The 17,269-nt window shown below is 44.0% G+C and overlaps 1 protein-coding gene across 2 annotated transcripts in view; it reads right to left on the bottom strand.

Annotated features, from left to right (window-relative positions):
• Nucleotides 1-17,269, bottom strand: part of LOC120060938 (tyrosine-protein phosphatase non-receptor type 11-like) — a 119,330-nt gene that overhangs the window by 81,189 nt on the left and 20,872 nt on the right. The window contains exons 2-8 of one of the 2 annotated variants that reach the window (XM_039010380.1): nucleotides 15,575-15,697; nucleotides 5,451-5,645; nucleotides 4,725-4,917; nucleotides 3,510-3,629; nucleotides 3,220-3,333; nucleotides 1,554-1,650; nucleotides 1,382-1,461 (exon numbers count right to left, since the gene is read on the bottom strand). In XM_039010380.1, the coding sequence (XP_038866308.1) occupies nucleotides 1,382-1,461; nucleotides 1,554-1,650; nucleotides 3,220-3,333; nucleotides 3,510-3,629; nucleotides 4,725-4,917; nucleotides 5,451-5,645; nucleotides 15,575-15,697 (922 nt within the window). The remainder of the gene's footprint in view (nucleotides 1-1,381; nucleotides 1,462-1,553; nucleotides 1,651-3,219; nucleotides 3,334-3,509; nucleotides 3,630-4,724; nucleotides 4,918-5,450; nucleotides 5,646-15,574; nucleotides 15,698-17,269) is intronic. The other variant, XM_039010381.1, reaches the window with a different exon arrangement.

Below are 17,269 nucleotides of genomic sequence, written 5' to 3'. Positions count from 1 at the left end.
GAGAACATGCCAGACGGACAACAGTCTATACAGCACTTCACCAATCTGGGCTTGATGGGAGAGTGGCCAGACGGAAGCCACTCTTGCTAAAAAGGCACATGACAGCACGCCTGGAGCTTGCAAAAAGGCATGTGAAAAGACAGAGCATAAGGCAAAAGATCCTGTGGTCTGATGAGACAAAAATGTAACTCTTTGGCCTGAATGCAAAGCGCTATGTCTGGAGAAAACCAGACATAGCTCACTACCCATCTAACACCATCCCTACCGTGAAGTATGGTGGTGCCTAGCATCATGCTATAGGGATAGGATGCTTTTCAGCAGCAGGAACTGGGAGACTGGTAAGTATAGAGGGAACAATGAATGGTGCCAAATACAGACAAATCCTTGATGAGAACCTGCTTCAGAGTGCAAACCGACTGGGGCTGTTACAACAGGACAATGACCCCAAGCATACAGCCAAAGCAACGATGGAATGGCTTCAGAACAAGAATGTGAAAGTTCTTGAGTGGCCCAGCTAAAGCCCAGACTTGAATCCCATTGAAAGTCTGTGGAAAGACTTGAAGATTGTTGTTCACCGCCACTCCCCATCCAATTTAACAGAGCTTGAGAAAATCTGTAAGGAAGAACATCCCTAAATCCAGATGTGCAAAGCTGATAGACCTACCCAAGACAACTCAAAGCTGTAATCGCCACCAAAGGTGCTTCTACAAAGTATTGACTCAGAGGTGCAAATACTTATGTAAATTAGATATTTATGTATTTCATTCAATACATTTGATTTTTTTAAATAAAAACCTGTTTTCACTTTGTCATTATGGGGTATTGTGGGTGAGAAAATAAAAATATTTAATACATTTTGAATTCAGGCTGTAATACAACAAAATGTGGAATAAGTCAAGGGGTATGAATACTTTCTGAAGGCACTGTAAGCGTAAGGGGCAAATCAAATTCAAGCCAAATGTTCACTTCTCTACTCGGGCCGGCACCCGTGTTATACTGGGCCAAGGCTCCGGCGGACCGGCTCTCGCTTGGGGTCAAAGCCAGGCCACTGGTACTTTTCAGCTTTCATTTACATAAAAATAGCTAACTGTGAACTTTAACACCTTCTCACAAAGCAACTGTTTTGATTATGCAGAGGTTGTTGATTCTGTTCTTCACAAGTCCTCACTGTCAGCCCTAGCTATTGAAACAATTTCCCAAGTATAACATAAGGGTGTATACACTAGTGTAACAGTCGAAAATTGATGTCAATGGGAGATTAAGGGAACACTTGATTTAAATGGAAGTTAGGATTCGCCCCTAAGTGCAATTATTCCACTCAGCTATGAAGTGCATAACTACATTCTTGGTTCTTCATCTCCAGGTTGTTTCCAGAACTCACTCTGATGTAGTTGGCGTTGATGTAGTCGGAGCCAGGCACATCTGTGTCTGCTTCCCTGATCTCCACCCGTGTGGTGTCAACTGGAACACAGATAGACCGGGATTAGGGTCATTGGTCACACACACACAGGGAGGTTTTGTAGACAGGAGGTTCAGGTCGATATCTCACTCACAAGGGAGGATGTTCTTGTATCTGTTTTTACTCTTGTTCTCTGCTCTTTGCCCTTCTTTCCTAGGGTAGAGGAGCTTACACTCCTGCTGCTGTAGCACCTGGAGGAAGAGAAAAGAGAACAAGGTAAGAGAAAGAAGACACAAAAAAGTCAGTGGCATTCCCTATTGGCAATCTAGTGCAATACTTTTGACCAAAGCCTAGGAAGTCATTTTGGAGTGAAGAGTGTAATCTGAGCCATAAAAAATCCCTTAGACCCAGTTATCCCAAATGGCACCATATGTGCCAAGATACCTTTGATCAGGGCCCATAACCAGACTATGACAGTGGTGTCCATCTTAGAGTTAACAACAATGTGCTGTGTGTTGTCCATCAGGAAATGCCTCATGAACATACTGGATGTACATACTAGCTCCAGACGAGCTTCAATGCCATACAACACTCCTTCCATGACCTCCAACTGCTCTTAAATGCTAGCAAAACTAAATGCATGCTCTTCAACCGATCGCTGCCCGCACCCTCCCGCCCGTCTAGCATCACTACTCTGGATGGTTCTGACTTAGAATATGTGGACAACTACATATACCTAGGTGTCTGGTTAGACTGTAAACTCTCCTTCCAGACTCACATTAAGCATCTCCAATCCAAATTGAAATCTAGAATCGGCTTCCTATTTAGCAACAAAGCATCCTTCACCCATGCTGCCAAACACACCCTTGTAAAACTGACCATCCTACCGATCCTTGACTTCGGAGAAGTCATTTACAAAATAGCCTCCAACAATCTACTCAGCAAATTGGATGCAGTCTATCACAGTGTCATCCGTTTTGTCACCAAAGCCCCATATACTACCCATCACTGCGAACGGTATGCTCTCGTTGGCTGGCCCTCGTTTCATATTCGTCGCCAGACCCACTGGCTCCAAGTCATCTATAAGTCTTTGCTAGGTAAAGCCCCGCCTTATCTCAGCTCACTGGTCACCATAGCAGCACCCACCCGTAGCACGAGCTCCAGCAGGTATATTTCACTGGTCATCCCCAAAGCCAACTCCTCCTTTGGCTGCCTTTCCTTCCAGTTTTCTGCTGCCAATGACTGGAACGAATTGCGAAAATCACTGAAGCTGGAGACTTATATCTCCCTCACTAACTTTAAGCATCAGCTGTCAGAGCAGCTTACCGATCATTGCACCTGTACATAGCCCATCTGTAAATAGTCCACCCAACTACCTCATCTACCTCACCCATATTGTTCTTTTTTTTTTCTTCTCCTTTGCACCCCAGTATCTCTGCTTGCACATTCATCTTCTGCACATCTATCACTCCAGTGTTTAATTGCTAAATTACAATTATTTCGCCACTATGGCCTATTTATTGCCTTACCTCCCTAATCTTACTACATTTGCACACACTGTATATAGACTTTTCTATTGTGTTATTGACTGTATGTTTGTTTATTCTATGTGTAACTGTGTTGTTTGTTTCGCACTGCTTTGCTTTATCTTGGCCAGGTTGCAGTTGTAAATGAGAACTTGTTCTCAACTAGCCTACCTGGTTAAATAAAGGTGAAATAAAAAAATAAAATAATCTGGACTTTCATGTTTTGGAATATGAGGTGTGATTTACAATCATTTAAATACACTGGCGGTGATGATGATACCACCACTCTCGTACCTCAAACTCTTCCCAGAATCCCTGTTTGGGCTTCTCTGAGTTGTCTGCCACTTTGTTTAGTTCCTTCACCCTGTTCTCAATGTTGGCTGCATTTATCCTGGTGGCATTGAAGGGCTTCCGTTGGGAAAGGGAAGAGCAAACCATGGATTATCATATGATCCACCCTTCACATTAAATTATATTACTAATATAGAATTTGCAGCTCACCTATACTTGTTGTATGATGTATTAATGGCAGTACAACATTGTTTCATGTGCGGCTGTGTGAATGCACTGGTTCAGTCTCTCACCTGTTTGAGGTGAACAACAATTCCACTCTTCTCCACCATGGGGTTCTTCTTGTAGTGATCCACCAGGTCAGCCAGCGTGTCAAACCTCTCTCCTCCGCCTACGTCATACTTCCCATCCTGCTGGAAACACACAAAAACGAATGTTGTTTGTTTGCCCTTCTAGCCGGACAGTTAGCTTGCCTACAAGCCTGCTATCCCAGCCTGCCATCCCTGCTATCTAGCCGGATAGACACTAGCCTGCCTGCTAGCTTGCTAGCCCTACAAGCATGCTAGTCCTTACTAGCTGGTCATGGCTAGAAGGGATGCAGCTAATGTCAAATTGATGTCAAAAGTTGCATGTTTGAGTCGCATCGGGGAGCATTTTCGCTAACCCTAACCCTCTTTTTAACTTTAACCTAATTCTTCTAACCTGCTACGTTAATTATCCTAACATCTAAGATCCACCACCATATGGTGTTATTTTCTGCTCATGCATTCTCATTTCGACGCCAAACCCACCACTGGTGTGAGCGGCCAACTACTGTAAAATAAGGCGGTGGATCTTTAATGTTATGGGGCAATTTCCATCCACTGGTCCTGGGGCTCTTGTTAAGGTCAACGGCATCATGAACTTTACCCAGTACCAGAACATTTAGCCAAAAACCTGGTTGACTCTGCCAGGAAGCTGAAGCTTGGCCACAAGGGGATCTTCCAGCAAGACAATAACCCCAAGCACACATCAAAATAAACAAAGAAATTGTTAATTGGCCACAAAATATATTTGTTTTTGCAATGGCCATCTCAGTCACCTGTGGTTTGAATTGAAGAGGGCAATCCATAAGTGCATATGAAGGACATCAAGGATCTGGAAGGATTCTGTATGGAGGAATGGTCTAAAATACCTCCGAATGTGTACAACTCATAAAACATTTTAGAAAAAGGCTCAGTGCTGTTATCCTCACATTGTGAGGTTATTGAAAGGTATTGAAACAGGGGTGTCAATAATTTTGACCCCTACCTTTGAGAAAAAAAGTATTACTTGTTAAACAAAATCTATTTCTCTGAGCAATTGTATTAGTATACAATAGTAGAACTTCAAAAAATGTTGAGCATACAATATAGCTCAGTAGTTGAATTATTTATTATATACACAGTTATTTTTTTTGCTCATCTTTATTTAAGAATGTCAATCATTTCAGACCCCACTGTATATGTAAAGGCCCTAGCTGGTCTTACCTGGTAGCGAATCATGACATGGGTGACCTTGGTCTTGCGGTCTACGTTCTCGTGCTTCTCCTCGTTGGTGAGGACAGAGAGCACAAAGTCACCTGGTTTGCTCTGGCTCTCCCGTACCAGGAAACTGCCAGGCTTGCCCTTGTCCATGAGCAGCTTCTCAGCGTCGCGCCCAGAGAGGTGCCCGTGGTACCACCTAGTGTAGATCGGTAGACAATTTATGACTATTATGTTTGAAAATACTAATACTATTAAAAAGCAATGAAGAATTGGGAAATGGAAATCACCCCAACCCTGCCTTTTACGAGTAATTGTTTACATAAGAAATTGAAAAATGTGGGTGTTTCTGAATGTGTGAGTTTGCACGTGATGGTGTTTACAAAGAAATCTGAATTGTGTGTGTTTGTGTGTTTCTCTGTATGAGAGCTTGCACATGTAAATGTGTTGGAGGTTCCGGCAAGAGCGCTCAGCTGGTGTTTCATGGAGAAACCATCCTCAACAGGGATCACACGTTGTTTTTGGAACTAGACACAAACTGATACACTGTACGTTACAATGTGTAGAGACAGAAATGCCAGCACAGATATGTTTGAAGATTATAACAGGGTCTGTGTGTGTGTGTGTGTGCATTTTATTGTAAATGCTGTGTCTGTGGTTGTCTTCATTTGTGTGTGTGTTTGCAGCCATGTGTGTGCATGCATGTGCCTGTGCGTGCGTGTGTGTACGTACCTCTCGGAGGTGGGGTCCTTACAGTTGAGTGGGTACTTGAGCTCGATGACGTCTCCGTTCCTCTCTCTGAGGAGGTCGTGCTGCTCTGTGTAGTACTGCACCAGCTCTGCTAGCGTGGCAAACTTCTCCCCTCCATACAGGTCGTAGTAGTCCCCTGAGTTCTGGATCTTAATGTGAGTGACCTCATTGTTCCGCCTGACACACACAGAGGAGAGTGGTTGGTCACTATATATTATGTAACAGGTGCACCCTGCAGCATGTAGCAGAGGTTAGGTTAATAGGGTACCCCTGTTCTCTCTGTGTGATGTGAGTCCTGCCGAAAGGATAATGTATTCTAGCCACAGGTCGTGCTCAGCATCTATTTGGAACCGCAGCAGTGTGTGTCATTCGTGTATGAAAAAAGTATGTGTGGGTATGGCACACACACACAGAGAGAATACCAGGACTTGCGTTTTAAATAGTAGGCATTGTGTATGCGGGGAAAAAATCCTGTTTTATAGTATGTAACATTTCTGAAATGTTGTATGCTTTAAATGCCAGGATGTCATACTAATTTCGCTTTTCATCGAGTCGACTTCATTGCACACTACTGAGGAAAATAATCTTCTTTGGAAACCGATGTGTGTTTGACAACAGCTGATAATCAGCTGAGGGGACACGCTGTACCAAAATGAACAAATGGCGGGAATCAACGCAATTGTGCATTAGATGAGGCATTCTCAGTAGGATGAGCCTAGTATCCTGATATTTGATGCTTACTGTATTTGTTTTTACGCCTATCCTGCAGTCAAATGCCCAAATCGCCCTCTAGTGGCTTCATGGGTGGAATGTTATTAATATTTTTAGTTTTATAATTAAATCAACATTATTTCCAAAAACCGTCTGAAAATCCAGTGTTTGTTTCTTTGTCAAACGGTTTTGTTATATTTCAGACTTATGTGACGTACAGTACTAGTCAGAAGTTTGGACACACCCACTCATTCAAGGGCTTTTCTTTATTTTTACTATTTTAGACAATGTAGAATTATAGAGAAGATATCAAAACTATGAAATAACACATATGGAATCATGTAGTAAACAAAACCAAAAAAAGTTAAACAAAACCAAATATATATTATATTTGAGATTCTTCAAAGTAGCCTCCCTTTGCCTTGATGACAGCTTTACACACTCTAGGTATTCTCTCAACCAGCTTCATGAGGAATGCTTTTCCAACAGTTCTGAAGGAGCTCCCACATGTGCTGAGCACTTGTTGGCTGCTTTTCCTTCACTCTGCGGTTCAACTCATCTCAATTGGGTTGAGGTCGGGTGATTGTGTAGACCAGGTCATCTGATGCAGCACTCCATCACTCTCCTTATTAGTCAAATTGCCCTTACACAGCCTGGAGGTGTGTTGGGCATAGCCTAGTGGTTAGAGCGTTGGACTAGTAACCGAAAGGTTGCAAGATCGAATCCCTGAGATGACAAGCAAAAAATCTGTAGTTCTGCCCACTGTTCCTAGGCTGTCATTGAAAATAAGAATTTGTTCTTAACTGACTTGCCTAGTTAAATAAATAAATAATTGTCCTGTTGAAAAACAAATGATAGTGGGACTAAGCGCTTACCAGAAGGGATGGTGTATCGCTGCAGAATGCTGTGGTAGCCATGCTGGTTAAGTGTAAATAAATTATTTTAAAAAAAAATCACCGACAGCATCACCAGCATAGCACAATCACACCTCCTCCTTGCTTCATGGTGGGAACCACACATGCAGAGATTTTCCATTCACCTCCGCGTCTCACAAAGGAGGTTGGAACCAAAAATCTCAAATTTGGACATTAGACCAAAAGGACAGATTTACACCGGTCTAATGTTCATTGCTCGTGTTTCCTGGCCAAAGCAAGTCTCTTCTTATTGCGGTCCTGTAGTAGTGGTTTCTTTGCAGCAATTTGACCAAGAAGGCCCGATTCAAACAATCTCCTCAGAACAGTTGATGTTGCGATGTGTCTGTTACTTGAACTCTGAAGCATTTATTTGGGCTGTCATTTATGATGCTAGTACTGTTCTTGAAATGACCAAACAGGGCTATCTTCTGTATACCACCCTTATCTTGTCACAACACAACTGATTGGCTCAAATGCATTAAGGAAAGAAATTCCACAAATTAACTTTTAACAAGGCACACCTGTTAATTGAAATGCATTCCAGATGACTACCTCATGGAGCTGGTTGTGAGAATGCCAAGAGTGTGCAAAGCCGTCAAGGCAAACGGTGACTATTTAAAAAAATCTCAAATATATTTTGATTTGTTAACACTTTTTGGGTTACTAGATGATTTCATTGTTTAAGTCTTCACTATTATACAGTAAATATAAAGAAAAACCCTGGGATGAGTAGGTGTTTCCAAACCTTTGACTGGTACTGTATATAAAGTGCAAAATTGGGATGCAAGCTCATGAGAGCTGTTCCGGACGACTGTGTGATCACGCTCTCCGCAACCGATGTGAGTAAGACCTTTAAACAGGTTCACAAGGCCGCAGGGCCAGACAGATTACCAGGACGTGTACTCTGAGCATGGGCTGACCAACTGGCAAGTGTCTTCACTAACATTGTCAACCTCTCCCTGTCTGAGTCTGTAATACCAACATGTTTCAAGCAGACCACCATAGTCCCTGTGCCCAAGAACACAAAGGTAACCTGCCTAAATGACTACCGACCTGTCGCACTCACATCTGTAGCCATGAAGTACTTTGAAAGGCTGGTCATGGCTCACATCAACACCATTATCCCAGAAACCTTAGACCCACTCCAATTTGCATACAACCCTAACAGATAATGATCTCTATTGCACTCCACACTGCCCTTTCCCACCTGGACAAAAGGAACACCTATGTGAGAATGCTATTCATTGACGACAACTCAGTGTTCAATACCATAGTGCCCTCAAAGCTCATCACTAAGCTAAAGACCCTGGGACTAAACACCTCCCTCTGCAAATTGATCCTGGACTTCCTGATGGGCCGTCCCCAGGTGGTAAGGGTAGGCAACAACACATCCGCCATGCTGATCTTCAACACGGGGGCCCCTCAGGGGTGCGTGCTCAGTCCCCTCCTGTACTCCCTGTTCACTCATGACTGCACGGCCAGGCACGACTCCAACACCATCATTACGTTTGCAGATGACACAACAGTGGTAGGCCTGATCACAGACAACGACGAGCCAGCCTATGGGGAGGAGGTCAGAGACCTGTCCGTGTGGTGCCAGGACAACAACCTCTCCTTCAACGTGATCAAGACAAAGGAGATGATTGTGGACTACAGGAAAAGAAGGACCGAGCACGCCCCCATTCTCATCGCCGGGGTTGTAGTGGAGCAGGTTGAGAGCTTCAAGTTCCTTGGTGTCCACATCACCAACAAACAAACATGGTCCAAGCACACCAAGACAGTTGTGAAGAGGGCACGGCAAAGCCTATTCTCCATCAGGAGAATATTTGGCATGGTTCCTCAGATACTCAAAAGGTTCTACAGCTGCACCATCGAGAGCATTCTGACTGGTTGCATCCCTTCCTGGAATGGCAACTGCTCAGCTTCCGACCGCAAGGCACAACAGAGGGTAGTGCGTATGGCCCAGTACATCACCGGGGCCGAGCTTCCTGCCATCCAGGACCTCTACACCAGGCAGTGTCACAGGATGGCCCTAAAAATTGTCAAAGACTCCAGCCACCCTAGTCATAGACTGTTCTCTCTGCTACCGCATGGCAAGCGGTACCGGAGTGCCAAGTCTAGGTCCAAAAGGCTTCTAAACAGCTTCTACCCCCAATCAAATGGCCACTCAGACTATTTGCATTGCCCCCCCCCCCCCCCCCCCATCTTTTACACTGCTGCTACTCTCAGTCGTCATCTATGCATAGTCACTTTAATATCTCTACCTACATATACGTATTACCTCAACTAACCAGTGTCCCCACACATTGACTCTGTACCAGTACCCCCTTGTATATAGCCTCACCATTGTTATTTTACTGCTGCTCTTTAACTATTTGTTACTTGATATGTTTTGGGTATTTTTATTTTTTTAACTGCCTTGTTGGTTAGAGCTTGTATTCGGCGCAGGTGACAAATAACATTTGATTTCAACTCTATATCTGACATGGTACAGGTGTTTTCTAGACCAACGCCACGTGTGTGAGGTGTATACTTTTGTTTCAAAGTAGATTTGTTTAAGACAACCAAGAAACATTCTGTGTGACCCTGATTTAGCCCACTGCAGTAAAAGGTTAAGTGAGTAGTAAAGCCAGATTTCGGATACGCCCAGAGTGTTTGTGTTCATGTACGTGTCTGCGCGTGCCTGAACAGATTAAGAGAAAACACCACGAACACCCACATGAAAATAACAGGTTGAAGTGGTCCGCGGGAAACCGTGAATACCCAATCATTTCTGCACAGGAGGAAACTGTTTGTTCATCAAGTCTATGTGCAAATAAGACTGTTTTCCTCGTAAGAAAAACCTTATCAGACAAGACTATTCCTTTAGAATGCCTTGTTGATTTTGAGTTCGTATTTGAGAGCAACTGGCTTTCACTAAATGCAGGTGGCTAGGGAGCACAGATAAGGTCCAAAAAACAGTCTGCCACTTTTCAAAATACACAGCCACAAAGAGAAACAATGTCACACACACATAGCATTCTAAACACGAAACAGTCTTATCAGCACGGAAACAAGAAGTGAAAAATGAGGCCTAGTTGAAGACAGTACTTTCTTTTTCCATTTCCAGTGAACATTTCAGAGCAATATTTGTCTGCAGCAAAAGGCCAAACCAATGCACAAACATGCACTTTGTCTTAGTACACCTACACATTTACAAGTCGGTTTTTGAGCCTGCAGCACACCACAACTCCCACTCCACACACTTTTACAAAAAAGATCATACTGTTGCTAGCAATCTAACTCAGGAAGTTAGAAAAGTGACAGAACTGCACATTATGCTATCTGATATCTAGCTTTAATGCAATTAGCTAGCCCTCTCTCTGCAAATTGATGATCAAGTAACGATCATATAAAGTGGAACAAATCCCATTCCCTCCCTCTCATCCATCTTTCTCTCCTATAAACCTGCATTCTCTCCTTCCCTCCCTCTCATCCATCTTTCTATCCTATAAACCTGCATTCTCTCCTTCCCCCCTCTCATCCATCTTTCTATCCTATAAACCTGCATTCTCTCCTTCCCTCCCTCCCTCTCATCCATCTTTCTCTCCTATAAACCTGCATTCTCTCCTTCCCTCCCGCTCATCCATCTTTCTCTCCTATAAACCTGCATTCTCTCCTTCCCTCCCTCTCATCCATCTTTCTCTCCTATAAACCTGCATTCTCTCCTTCCCTCCCGCTCATCCATCTTTCTCTCCTATAAACCTGCATTCTCTCCTTCCCTCCCGCTCATCCATCTTTCTCTCCTATAAACCTGCATTCTCTCCTTCCCTCCCGCTCATCCATCTTTCTCTCCTATAAACCTGCATTCTCTCCTTCCCTCCCTCTCATCCATCTTTCTCTCCTATAAACCTGCATTCTCTCCTTCCCTCCCTCTCATCCATCTTTCTCTCCTATAAACCTGCATTCTCTCCTTCCCTGTAATTGTGTTATGAATGTTTGAGTGGAGCAGTATGCCTCCCTGTCTGTGGCTACTAATGGCCCGTGGCGGCTGCACTGTGTGTGTGTGTGTGTGTGTGTGTGTGTGTGTGTGTGTGTGTGTGTGTGTGTGTGTGTGTGTGTGTGTGTGTGTGTGTGTGTGTGTGTGTGTGTGTGTGTGTGTGTGTGTGTGTGTGTGTGTGTGTGTGTGTGTGTGCGCACCATGCTGTTTGTGGGAGTTTAACACAATTAATGACGTTGCATTGAGACAAACATCCATCTAGATTTTACTCTGCGGATGGGATGGGTCTCTTGCAGACTTGGAGACATAGCACACAATCATTGTGCCATACAGCATTCATTAAGCTGCTTTTGACAATGGCAAAACCAAGTAATGCTGTTGTACAGAGTTATGTGAATATTGCTTTTGGGACATACAGTGGCGTCAGGAATTTTCAGATGCCTTGATAAAGATGAGCAAAAAGACTGCATAAAATAAATACAAATATAGAGCTCAAATGCACCCTGGACAACACTGAGCCTTTTCTAAAAAAAAAAGTGCTGATATTGGAGAACAGGTTGGGAGGGATCATAGAACATTGCTCCATACAGAATATTTCCAGATCCTTGATATCCTTCCTCTGAGTTTATGGACTGTCCTCTTCAAACCACAGGTTTTCAATGGGGTTCAAGTCAGGAGTCTGAGGTGGCAATTGCAAAATGTTGATTTTGTGGTCAATTAAACTATTTCTTTGTGGATTTTGACATGTGCTTGGGGTTATTGTCTTGCTGGAAGATCCACTTGGGGCCAAGCTTCAGTTTCCTAGCAGAGTCAACCAGGTTTTTCACTAAACATATCCTGGTACTTGGTAAAGTTCATGATGCTGTTGATCTTAACAAGGGAAGCAAAATAGCCCCATAACATCAAAGATCTAACACTATGTTTTACAGTAGGGATGAGGTATTTCTGAATAATACGCATTATTCTTTCGAAGGCCAAACCCACTGCTGGGGTGCGTGACCTCTGACCTCTATTTTCATGTCATCTGACAATAGCACCACCTGGAGTTTGCTAAATGGCATTGGCACTTGGATTGGAACCGGTGCTATGGTCATAGAGGTCTTTGGCCACGTACACCAGCAGTGGGTTTGGCCTTCGAAAGACCAATGCATATGTGAGGGCTTCTGGTACAAGAACAGTCCCCACAAGAAAAAGGGTTAGGTTAAGGTTTAGAATTAGGGGTTAGGGAAAACATGATTTTGCATGGGAATCAATTGTTTGGTCCCCACAAGGATAGTGAAACAAGTGTGTGTGTGTGTGTGTGAAGGATCTGTCTACCTACAAGCCCTTCTGACTACAAGAATGGAGGCCGCTGCACCTGTTCTATTGTATCTGGAGCAACATTAGGTCATCATCAATCTTCAGCAGCCCACCCGTGGTTCGAGAAGGAGGAACACACAATGACACTATTTAGTCCCTCTTCCCCCCTTTCCTTTTTTTTCTACTGGCTTCAAATCTCTCTCTAGTTCCAAAACGTGTGTATCAAACAGGCCTTTGGACAGATTCGAACACATGTAGACGTCAGTATATGCGAGTGCTGAGGGCAGAGTCACTAACCACTAAACCACCATGGCCACGTCTCTGTTACATAGTATCCAGTGAGAACTCAATCCACTTATCAAAATGAGATGAATCAACATTCTATTAGGTCAATTTGGCCAATGCATTTAATTGATTGAATCTATAAATAGCCCGACTGCAATGGAAATATGTCTAATGGAAATGAATGGAGGCAATGGCATTACGTAATACGGGGAGAAAATCCATCCACAGTCCACAGCTAATGCCCTCTAAACTTCTCCTCTGATTAAGAGCATAGAGATGTATAAAAACACAACATGATACTAGAACATACACCACAAGAACAAAAGTTGTGGCCTATGTTCCCAAAACATTTTTTACTGAAAGAAAACAATGAAAAACAAAGGCATTTCTTTTGATCTGAGAATTACATACACAGAGTATACTAAACCTTAGAAACACCTTCCTAACATTGATTTGCATGCACCCCTTCTGTCAAGTTGGCTGGATGTCCTTTAGGTGGTGGACCATTCTTGATACTAGTTATCATAGCAGAAAATGTTTAACACCTCCCCCTCCACCACCACCCCCATCCTTCCGCTGCCATCCAGCCCCCTGCCCAGGCCAGGAAAGGGAGAGATAAGCGGAGGGAAAAGCAGGGAGAATGAGATAACAGCCCATTGGAGTACCAGGGCGTCCATTAAAAGGAGAGTCAAGCTGGACCCCCCTAATAACATGCTGGTAAGAAGAAACACTAATGACTTGGTAATCACTCTCTCGTTGAGTGTGTGTGAGAGAGTGCATGTGAGTTTATATGAGTTTATATGAGTGTGTGTGTGTGTGTGTGTGTGTGTGTGTGTGTGTGTGTGTGTGTGTGTGTGTGTGTGTGTGTGTGTGTGTGTGTGTGTGTGTGTGTGTGTGTGTGTGTGTGTGTGTGTGTGTGTGTGTGTGTGAGATATGAGATATGAGATTGTGAGTATATACGATTGAGAGAGTGTGTGTGGCATGAGTGTGTGTGAGAGAATGCTAGAGAGTGTCTGTGATGTGGGAGGAGTATGTGTGAGCATAGAAGTAAGAGACAGTTAGCTTGGTCACACTGAACCCTGGCAAGCTTAGGGTCCAATACCTTCATTTATTCGATCGCCACCCAAAATGAATATCAGGTGAATAGCTTTTCCATTGCTTAAGTTCAAGGTCAGAATACTCAGAGAAAAATGCATAAACATTTCATTACGTTCCATTTACGCATGCTGAACTCGGGTCGGAATTGGGTCCTTAGTGAATAGGCAAGACATAGCTGAATAGTCGCAAAGAAAAGTGTAAGTGAGTAAATGTAAAGCATAACTCTCATCAGCTCATGAAAGCTGAATAAGCTTTTTGTATTTCTCACCGTAAGCAAATAAATAAACTCTGTTGCATTCATGTTGGTACGTAGCCTACTTTCAACAGCAAAACAGTGCAGACACAAAATAAAGCTGCCAATGCTCTAGATAGCACTATTCTAACTATTTCCCCCTTCCCCCCACCAAGCTAGTCCAAACTAACCTCACCGTACCATGGGGGGGCATAAATCACACAGCCCACAGGAAGGTGGTGGAGTGGGGGTGAGGGAGGGGTGCTGTTAGCCTGCGCTAGAGTCTAGCCACAGGGCCTGTGGTCTGAAGAACAACAAATACATGTCATTTAGCCTGGTGAACGCAAACACACACAGGCAGTTAGGCAGCCCTCAGTCACCACAAAGCCACATAACACCAGGGGCATGCAGGGTCAGACCTCGACATGGGCCCCCGGCCTTAACGTTATTAAGAGCTACTGCCTGGACTGGCCTGGCCTGTTACCAGCCTAACAACCTTCATTCTTTCTCACCCCTCTCTGGTGAGAGCGTTGGGCCAGTAACCGAAAGGTTGCTAGATCGAATCCCCGAGCTGACAAGGTAAAAATCTGTCTTCTGCCCCTGAGCAAGACAGTTAACCCACTGTTCCCCGGGCGCCGAAGGCGTGGATGTCGATTAAGGCAGCCCCCCGCACCTCTCTGATTCAGAAGGGTTGGGTTAAATGCAGAAGACACATTTCAGTTGAATGCATTCATTTGTACAACTGACTAAGTATCCCCCTTTCCCTCTACCCTACATACACTCCCCCCTCTCTCTCACACACACACACACACACACACACTCCTCTCTCCCTCGCTACTCAAGCCAACCTCTGCTAAAGAGAGCGAGCTAAAGGACGATGCTGGACCTTTGCCATGAGCTCGTCTGACTGATAAGCCTCTTAAAAGCTTCCGTTGCCAACGCAGAGGCCCTCTCTATCCTGGCGCTACAGGAAATCACAGAGGCCTGCTGTTTACCAGAGAAACTCTTTTGTATTCAGCTCTCCAACTACAGAGCTCCCTGTTCATAATTCAGTGAAATGTAATGTCATGGGACAGGGTTAGACCTGATGATTTCATACATGGGGTCAGTGGCGTAAGTGAATTCTTGTGAAAGGCTACTTACGACCAGTTCTCGCTTTCTTTTCAACCGAGGAGGGAAACAAACATTTTCCACTTCGTAGAAACGTGGGAGAATAACAAACTAGGCATATTTCAAGCTTGAACTCCCACAAGCTGTGACTGTTCACCCAAAGGCAAGGCTTTTGCTCTCTCGCTAGCTTGCTTACTGGGAAGCGATCATTTCCCATTTCTTGAGGCTTGACTCACGAGACAATTTGCTCTGAATTATTTACTTTACACCAGGGGTAATGTTGTGGAGCATAGGCCGCTAACGCTAGGATAAAGAGCTAGGCTAAAGCGGTGGGCTAAAGCACTAGCAGAGAACCATGTTAACACAGAACATTCACGTAACATTACCTAAAATGTTCTCCTTTGGTTATTTGACAAATAACTTAACCAGATTGTTATTGGAACCAACATTTGTTAGCTGGGAACATGGAGGCCCCTACCTGATAGAGAGAGTAAAATCTCCCGGGTTGCTCTTGCTCGGCCGGGCTAGGAAACTGCCATGGACCCCCCGGGTCAAGAGGAGCTGCTCTGCCTCGATGCCGGTGATGTTGGGGTGGAACCACCTGGTAGAACAGAGAGAGAGAATAGTTGAGCACAAACACCAAATCCAGAGTCACTGCGCCAGAAACAGTGTTTCTCAATGTAGCCGATTCAAATGATCAACCAGTAGAATCAGGTGTGTTACTGCCGGGCTAAAAAGTAACAGAGGCCCCCTCCAGGAGTTGATTGATAAACATACCTTTAAACTCACTCATCAATCATTATTTCCCAGTAAAAGATTCAGTATGGTGACACTAGTAAGAAACACACTGGAGAGCAGAGGCCAAAACTACAAATGAGGTTTGAGTAGTTAGCTAAGTCACTTTGGTCAACGAATGTGGCTCACCTTTTAGCCTGCTCTGGGGCAGGTTAACTCCATTTATCTTGAAATAAGTGTCTGAGATGTGGGTTAAGGACCAATAAAATCAGACTCGCTTCCTCTTGCAAAGATTGTCATGCTCTTGTTAATTGTGTCATTTGAGGAAGATGACTGATTCAATATTTTATTAATCAAATGTTTGTGTACATTTGTTAAAATACGTATTACACAATTAGTGATGACAGCATTTGTTTTCCAAATTGTACATTTTTCACACAATTGTATTTTGAAATTTGCAAAATGCAAACTGACAGCCGCAACCAACCATAGACATTTAACCCATAGATGGCAGTTACCATTCAAGTTAAAAGAGCATTATGTCGATTTTTTTGTAAGGGTCCAGCCCAGCACTGGTTGCTCTCACGTTCGTCGTTAAGGGTAGACCAAGGCACAGCGTGATTTGGGTTCATCATACTTCATATAAATGTGAACCAGCAAAAAAAAAACAATAAACAACACAACGAACGAAAAGCTTCGTCGTGCAAAATATACGCAACCAAACTAAGACAATAAAGCACAGCTGAAACGTGCAGCTACTGGTGTGCACACAGGCAACTAACTGTAGACAAGATCCCACGAATAACCAAAGGGGAAATGGCTACCTAAATATGATCCCCAATCAGAGACAATGATAAACAGCTGCCCCTGATTGGGAACCATATCAGGCCACTATAGAAATACAAAACACCTAGATGACCCACCACTATCACGCCCCAACCAATACAGAGAATAAACAGCTTACTATGGTCAGGGCGTGACAGTACCCCCCCCCCCCCCCCCCCCATCAAGCATTGGAGTGGCATCCAGCACCACACTGTCAGATAGCTAAGAACACATGCTTAATTTCAATAAGAGAATAGCTAGGTACCTTTTTCCTATTCCTTTCAATTATGGGCAGTGTGAACTTTGTGTACATCATTTATGGTTTCTGTGTACCTCTCTTTGAGCCTGCCTTCTTTGAGTGGCCTGTGTGTAGGTTTACCTCTCTTTGAGCCTGCCTTCTTTGAGTGGCCTGTGTGTAGGTGTATCTCTCTTTGAGCCTGCCTTCTTTGAGTGGCCTGTGTGTAGGTTTACCTCTCTTTGAGCCTGCCTTCTTTGAGTGGCCTGTGTGTAGGTTTACCTCTCTTTGAGCCTGCCTTCTTTGAGTGGCCTGTGTGTAGGTTTACCTCTCTTTGAGCCTGCCTTCTTTGAGTGGCCTGTGTGTAGGTTTACCTCT

The sequence above is a fragment of the Salvelinus namaycush genome, chromosome 16, assembly GCF_016432855.1.
Source record: "Salvelinus namaycush isolate Seneca chromosome 16, SaNama_1.0, whole genome shotgun sequence".
NCBI lineage: Eukaryota > Metazoa > Chordata > Actinopteri > Salmoniformes > Salmonidae > Salvelinus > Salvelinus namaycush.
Note: the sequence above shows the minus strand (reverse complement) of the source record. Positions and strands in the feature narration are given on the sequence as shown.